This window comes from Colobus angolensis, unplaced genomic scaffold, assembly GCF_000951035.1.
Source record: "Colobus angolensis palliatus isolate OR3802 unplaced genomic scaffold, Cang.pa_1.0 Scaffold300, whole genome shotgun sequence".
NCBI lineage: Eukaryota > Metazoa > Chordata > Mammalia > Primates > Cercopithecidae > Colobus > Colobus angolensis.
In genome coordinates, this window is record NW_012116267.1 from 2909926 (window position 1) to 2917815 (window position 7890).

Genomic DNA, 7890 nt, shown 5'->3' on the forward strand with positions numbered 1-7890 from the left:
TCAGGATAGTCTCGATCTCCTGACCTCGTGATCCGCCCGTCTCGGCCTCCCAAAGTGCTGGGATTACAGGCTTGAGCCACCGCGCCCGGCCCCAAGAAATGTTTTGACCATAATTTCCCTTCATACTTGGCAGAGTAAAGATGTTAAACAAAGGATGTTAATGGTAATTTGAATAATATTATTCATTCCTAAGTCCTGCAGATCAACTAATGCCTCAGTAAATTCTTCGTTTCCTACCCTTTAGAGAAACCTATTTTGTGAAGTTATTTGCTTTGTCTTAATTCCAAAACTTGAACCATATTTGCTCTTTCTGTGATTTGACTTTTGCTCCTGCTTTCCTTACACATAATAGAGTCCAGGATTTCTTCTGACAATTGTATGTTAACAGCCTTTGTCATGATTTAGCTTCTGGCAGAAATGAAGATGAAAAAGGATTTATTTCCTGTTGGGAGAGAAATTGCTGGAATTGTATTAGATGGTAAGTATACAGATGTGAGTATATGTATTTATTTTCTAAGGTAAAAGAAATTAAATGGTAGCTAATTGGTTTCCTGGTACATAAAATTATATACAGCCTTTGAAATTTAATTATATGAAAATGTCCTTTTTAATTTTAATTTTTATTTTTTTGAGAGACAAGGTCTCTCTGTGTTGCCCAGCCTGATCATAGCTTCAGCCTTAACTCCTGGGTTCAAGTGATCCTGCTGCCTCAGCTTCCTGAGTAGCTGAGTCTACAGCAAGCTGGTCCAACCAGCATGCGCCCCAGGACAGCTTTGAAGTCAGCCTAACACAAATTCGTAAATTTTCTTAAAACATTATGTGATTTTTTGACCAGGCGTGGTGCCTCACGCCTGTAATCCCAAGCACTTTGGGAGGCCAAGGCAGGCAGAATACAGTCAGGAGATCAAGACCAGCCTGGCTAACACAGTGAAACCCTGTCTGTACTAAAAATACAAAAAATTAGCTGGGTGTAGTGACGGACACCTGTAGTCCCAGCTACTCGGGAATCTGAGGCAGGAGAATGGTGTGAACCCAGGAGGTGAAGCTTGCAGTGAGCCGAGATCGTGCCACTGCACTCCAGCCTGGGCGAGAAGTGGGAGACTCTGTCTCAAAAAAAAATTAATTAGGCCAGGCGCGGTGGCTCAAGCCTGTAATCCCAGCACTTTGGGATGCCAAGACGGGCGGATCACGAGGTCAGGAGATCCAGACCATCCTGGCTAACAAGGTGAAACCCCGTCTCTACTAAAAAATACAAAAAACTAGCCGGGCAAGGTGGCGGGTGCCTGTAGCCCCAGCTACTGGGGAGGCTGAGGCAGGAGAATGGCGTAAACCCGGGAGGCGGAGCTTGCAGTGAGCTGAGATCCGGCCTCTGCACTCCAGCCTGGGCGAGAGAGCGAGACCCCATCTCAAAAAATAAAAAATTACTTAATTTTTTTTTTAAATGTGATTTTTTTTGGGGGGGGGGTTCATCAGCTATCATTTAGTGTTAGTGTATTTTATGTGTTGCTCAAGACAATTCTTTCTCTTCCAGTGTGGCCCAGGGAAGCCAAAAGATTGGACACCCCTGGTCTATAGGTATACAACATTATGCCTGGCTTTGTCTGGCTTTTTTTTTTTTTTTTCTTTTCAGAGTCTCACTCTATCACCCAGGCTGCAGTGCAGTGGCGTGATGTCCACTCCACTGCAACCTCTGCCTCCCAGATTCAAGCGATTCTGCCTCAACCTTCCAAGTAGCTGGGACTACAGGCACTCATCACCACGCCTGGCAAATTTTTGTATTTTTTGGTAGAGATGGGTTTCACCATGTTGGCCAGGCTGGTCTCGAACTCCTGACCTCAAGTGATCTGCCCACATCATCTCCCAAAGTGCTGGGATTACAAGCATGAGCCACTGTCCTTGGCCCTTTTTTTTTTTAATTGAAAAGAAAAATAGGACTTAATTGGTATTTTATAATTGAAGAGCTTATTACAGTGTAGTAAATGTTTAGGGGTTATATATTTAAATCCATAAGTGATCATATATTGAATAGAATGACCAATATTGTCTTTTTATGATGAAATAATGATCTTAACATACAGAACAGTAAGCCTTATATCAGGCTTTTGATATAATTTATTTCTAAATAGACCTATACTTAATATTCACTAACAGGTGGTTCATGATTAATGTGTTTGCTCTTACCTCGTATGCGAATGAATAAATGTGTTAAGGTATGTTAGACTATATTTGAGTTTTACCTGTGATTTTAACGTATAATAGATTTGATACTCTATGTAATCTTCTGACAAAGCTAAATGATAATTATGTTTCCTCTTTTCTCAGTCTGTAGAAAAATAAATATAATAACCAGATGATCATTCATTCTACATTTAGTGAGCAATTGCTAAGTGCTTAGGATATAAGTGAAATGAAGTCCTTGCCCTTAAACAGTTCACTCTCTAGGGGAGAGACAAATACATACGTGAGCAGATTATTATGTAAGCTCTTAAACAGTTCACTCTCTAGGGGAGAGACAAATACATACGTGAGCAGATTATTATGTAAGCTCCGAAGAAAGCTGCTTAACCCGGCCAGAAGAAACAGGAAAGGCGTCTTGGAGTAAGATGTCCAAATAATAAGGGGCAGGCAGGTGGAGAATCACACCCAGCAGGGAGGATATTATGAGCAAAGACAAGCAAGTGAAAGTGGGATTTGTATAAGAATTACAAAGAGTTTGGTATTGCTAGAGCAAGATAAAGTCCTGGGCAGGTGTCAACAGCATGGTACTTGGTAGCAGAGAAACATTTTGTCAAGAAAATTCTCCTCCTGGGCTGGGTGTGGTGGTTCACATCTGTAATCCCAGCCTTTGGGAAGCAGAGGTGAGAGGATCACTTGAGCCCAGGAGTTTGAGCCAACAGAGTAAGACCCCGTCTCAAGAAAAAAGAAAAAAGAAAAGAAAAAAAAATTCTCCTTCAAATATTGCAGAATAAAAGATATTGCACAAAATACTTTCATGATGATGTGAACACTAATTCCTGCCTTCCAAAAATGAAGCAGGAGGATAGGCAAGGGCCAAGACCTTTAGTTGAGACTTAGATATCAGATCGTACTTTAGGGAGATTATTAGAGTAGCCATTTGAAGGAAGGGTGGATATGAGGCAAACAAGTCTATAGGCAAGAGGACTGGTTGGGTTGTAGACCAAGAGGCAAGAGGCAGCAAAGTCCATAACCTCAACAGTGGTGGCAGAGGTGGAGAAGAGGGATGGATTTAAGACATATTGAGGAAATAAAGTCAGCAGAACCTAGTAATTCAATGGAACTGGGAAATTAAAAACAGATGAGAACCAGGAATGGCTTACAGAATTCTGGTTCAGGCTTGAATTGGAACCAACATTTGATAAAGGAAGATGATCCGTCCGACATCTTAGTGAGGCTGCAGTGTCCGCTGCTGCTCTCCAAGCTTCACAATGCCGCCCAAGGACGACAAGAAGAAGAAGGATACCGGAAAGTCGGCCAAGAAAGACAAAGACCTGGTGAACAAATCCGGAGGCAAGGCCAAAAAGAAGAAGTGGTCCAAAGGCAAAGTTCAGGACAAGCTCAATAACTTAGTCTTGTTTGACACAGCTACCTATGACAAACTCTCTAAGGAAGTTCCCAACTATAAACTTATAACCGCAGCTGTGGTCTCTGAAAGACTGAAGATTTGAGGCTCCATGGCCAGGGCAGTCCTTCAGGAGCTCCTTGGTAGAGGACTTATCAAACTGGTTTCAAAGCACAGAGTTCAAGTAATTTACACCAGAAATACCAAGGGCGGAGATGCTCCAGCTGCTGGTGAAGATGCATGAATAGGTCCAACCAGCTGTACATTTGGAAAAATAAACGTTTATTAAATCAAAAAAAGGAAGATGATCCAATTAGGAGGAATATTATGAGTTCAGATTTATACTGAGTCAAGGTACTTAAGTGACGTCTCACTGGCAATATCTAGTAAGCAATTAAATGAGTTTAAAGCTCAAGGGTGAGAGATCTATGCTGGAAACTATATATTTGAGAAATGTCAGCATGTAGGTTGTATTTGAAATAATAGAGTTGATGAATTCTCCGAGAGAGAGTAGAAAAGGATGAGAGATGTAAACAAAGAACCCTTTGGAAATCACTGTTTGAGGGTTAGTTAAAAGAAGAGGAGTATCAAGGACAGCAAGAAAAAAAAGAGTCAGAGTGACCTTAGGAGGACAGGGATCAGCAGTAGAAGGGAAAGAGAAAAGTATAGTGAATCAGAAGCCAAAAGGATTGGGGGATGATGGCACAGGAGGGAGCCAAAGAAGGAGCAAACTCCAAAAGGTGGGCTTGAATGTAGAAATAGCAGGCTTCAAATTACTTGCTAGTGGCAACAAATGCCTTCTGGGGCCATTTTGTTGCCAGAGCCAGTCGTAGGGACCATTTCCAGATTCAGGTTTCCATCTTACTTCACTGCTTCACCTCAGTTCCTTTTCTGTTAAATAGAAGTAATAATACCTACCTTATTGGTATATTGTAAAGTTTAAATGTATAAATACACAACAATGCTGGGCACAAGGAGGCATTCAATAATATTTGGGTTTTTTTTACTCCCTTTTCCTTTTGTAACTCTTTGAATGAAACCACTCAAATGAATTGACTGATAGTCGAGGCTTTTTCTCTACATATGCAGAGAAAATGTAACTGTATCATTTCCATAAAGTTCCAGAAAACTTCTTGGTATCAACCTGAATTTATTTCCCAAATCAAAATCATTTTAATGTCACTCTTCTTAAGGGAGGAGACCACCCCTCATGTTGTCTTATACCCAATTTCTGCCTCCAAAGAAAGAAGAACAAGGAGACAGCCCAGTGCCACACCCTGGGCCTGGTTGAAGATCCACCCTGACCTAACCGGTTATGTTATCTATAGATTTCAGGCATTGTATGGAAATGCGTTGTGAAAATCCCTGTCCTGTTCTGTTCCATTCTGATTACCGGTGCATGCAGCCCCCAGTCCCGTACCCCCTGCTTGCTCAATCGATCACGACCCTCTCACGCAGACCTCCTTAGAGCTGTAAGCCCTTAAAAGGGACAGGAATTGCTTACTCGGGGAGCTTGGTTTTTAGAGACATGAGTCTTGCCAAAGCTCCCAGCCGAATAAAGCCCTTCCTTCTTTAACTTGGTGTCTGAGGGGTTTTGTCTGCGGCTTGTCCTGCTACATTCTCAGAATTCCCTGTTGTATGAGATTCTGCAACAAAAATAAAGACAGATTGGGCTAGCCACAGAAGGAGTAGAAAACAATATAATTATCATAGAAGCTATAGATTATTTTCCTTTACTCCTTCTTCCTTAAAGTCAGCTAAATAGAGTCCAGGCACAGTGGCTTACACCTGTAATCCCAGCACTTTGGGAGGCCAAGGCAGGTGGATCACGTGAGGTCAGGAGTTCAAGACCAGCCTGGCCAAGATGGTGAAACCCTGTCTCTGATGAAAAAATACAAAACTTAGCCAGATGTGGTGGTGCGCACCTATAATCCCAGCTACTCGGGAGGCTGAGGCAGGAGAATCACTTGAACCTGGGAGGCAGCGGTTGCAGTGAGCCAAGATCGCACCACTGCATTCCAGCCTCAGTGACAAGAGCAGAACTCCGTCTCAAAAAAAAAACCAAAAAGCTAAATAGGCAAAGAGAGACGTACTTCTCCTGGTCTCAACAATCGCATGGTCCAAATATCTAGAGAATCCAGATTTGAAGTGTTGTATATCCTGTAGTCCTTATAGACCATCAAAATGTTACTGAAATTTTTGGCCTTTTTTCTAAGTAAAATAAAATCAGTCTTTTTACAAATCCACAGATTTTAAAAATGTATTTTAATAGTTAAGAATTACATTTAATAAACTTGTAATATTAACTATTAATTTTCTTCACTCTTTAGTTGGAAGCAAGGTATCATTCTTTCAACCAGATGATGAAGTAGTCGGTAAGTTATAGTTCATAGTCTTATTTCAAGTCATCTATTTTACTGTCATCTCTGTTTTTTCTATATAACTATTAATGTTCACTGTGACCTTGCTTCATATAGAAATACTTTCTAGGCCAGGTGTGGTGGCTCACGTCTGTAATCCCAGCACTTTGGGAGGCCAAGGCGGGCGGATCACCTGAGGTCAGGAGTTCGAGACCAACCTGACCAACATGGAAAAACCCCGTCTCTACTAAAAATACAAAATTAGCCAGGCATGGTGGCACATGTCTGTAATCCCAGCTACTCAGAAGACTGAGGCAGGAAAATTGCTTGAACCTGGGAGGCGGAGGTTGTGGTGAGCCGAGATCGCACCATTACACTCCAGCCTGGGCAACAAGAATGAAACTTCATCTCAAAAAAAAAAAAAAGAAAGACTTTCCTGGTTTTTGAAATTTACTGTCAAATTTCTATTGATGATAAAAATTGGGACCTTGATTGCAATAGCAGAACATTTAAAACTTTTTAATATTTAGCTGTAGAACAATGTTATAGATAAAAAGATAGTCATAGTTTCTGTAGTACTTGGTGTAGCCTAGATTTTCTGGCAGATGCTTAGTCTGTGGCCAGACTGAAGTCTTTAGGGAAAAGGAAAGTCACAAGTCACGTTCTTGAAGGCTGCTGACTGACTGGGCCATAAAGAAGCTCCATGAACTGTTTCAACTGAAATCATACAGAGCTTTTCTCTTACAAATATTGTAAAACTAAAAATTGACTTGAAACATTTAATTTATTGTTTTTTTTTAAATCCATAGTATTTTTGAAATTTGGCAACCTGTATGCTAGACAGTCACACAGACATAGGCTATGACTGTTATAATTGCAACCTGCATCCTGGACAGTCACACAAATATAGGGTATGACTTTTATAGTAGTCTTTGAAATTTCCATTTTTCTGTGGAAGACATAAAGTTAGAAAACATTTATATAATATGTATTATATAGGGCCATATAATATATATTATGCAGTGGCTCACACCTGTAATCCTAGCACTTTGTGAGGCCAAGACGGGGAGATCACTTGAACTCAGTAGTTCAAGACCAGCCTAGGCAACATTGCAAAAGCTCGACTCTACAAAAAAAATACAAAAATTAGCCAGGTGTGGTGGTACACACCGGTAGTCCCAGCTACTCGGGAGGCTGAGGTGGGAGATCGCCTGAGCCTGGAAGTTTGAGGATGCATTGAGCCATGATCACGCCACTGTACTCCAGCCTGGAGACAGAGCGAGACCTTGTCCAAAAAAAAAAAAAAAAAGAAAGAAAAGAAAGAAAGAAAAAATATTTAGCCTTATAGCATGCTTGCAATTCTTAAAGGATAGATTTGTAAGAAGGTTTTCATCAGTATTTTATGGTATTGCCTTTGACTCAGGCATTATCCTGGAGAATTGATTATTTCTTTCTTATCTTTTTATTCTGCTCAGGAAATCAGTGGCACTCTGTATTATTCAAGATTCTTTTTGTAAGAAACCAAAAATAAAATCAGACTAGCTTAGAAGAAAAATGGGATTTTATTAGAAACATACTCTGCCTGGGTGTGGTGGCTCATGCCTGTGATCCCAACACTTTGAGAGCCTGAGGTGGATGGATTACAGGGTTAGGAGTTCAAGACCAACCTGGCCAACATGGTGAAACTGCATCTCTACTTATAATACAAAGATTAGCCGGGCATGGTGGTGCATGCCTGTAATCCCAGCTACTAGGGAGGCTGAGGCAGGAGAATTGCTTGAACCGGGGAGGTGGAGGCTACAGGGAGCCGAGATGGTACCACTGCACTCAGCCTGGGTGACAGAGACTCCATCTCAAAAAAAAAAAAAAAGAAAAAATCTGACCATCCAAAGGGTGGGAAGGATGTGGAATGATGGAACCTTTCATGCACTGGAATGTAAGTTGGTACAA

The 7890-nt window shown here is 41.2% G+C and overlaps 1 protein-coding gene and 1 pseudogene across 2 annotated transcripts in view; both read left to right on the forward strand.

Moving 5' to 3' along the window:
* Positions 1 to 7890, forward strand: part of CRYZL1 (crystallin, zeta (quinone reductase)-like 1) — a 63231-nt gene that overhangs the window by 18460 nt on the left and 36881 nt on the right. For both annotated transcript variants that reach the window (XM_011950043.1, XM_011950044.1), the window contains 2 exons: positions 406 to 478; positions 5911 to 5955. In XM_011950043.1, coding sequence (XP_011805433.1) covers positions 406 to 478; positions 5911 to 5955 — 118 coding nt within the window. The remainder of the gene's footprint in view (positions 1 to 405; positions 479 to 5910; positions 5956 to 7890) is intronic.
* Positions 3447 to 3865, forward strand: LOC105517511 (annotated as a pseudogene).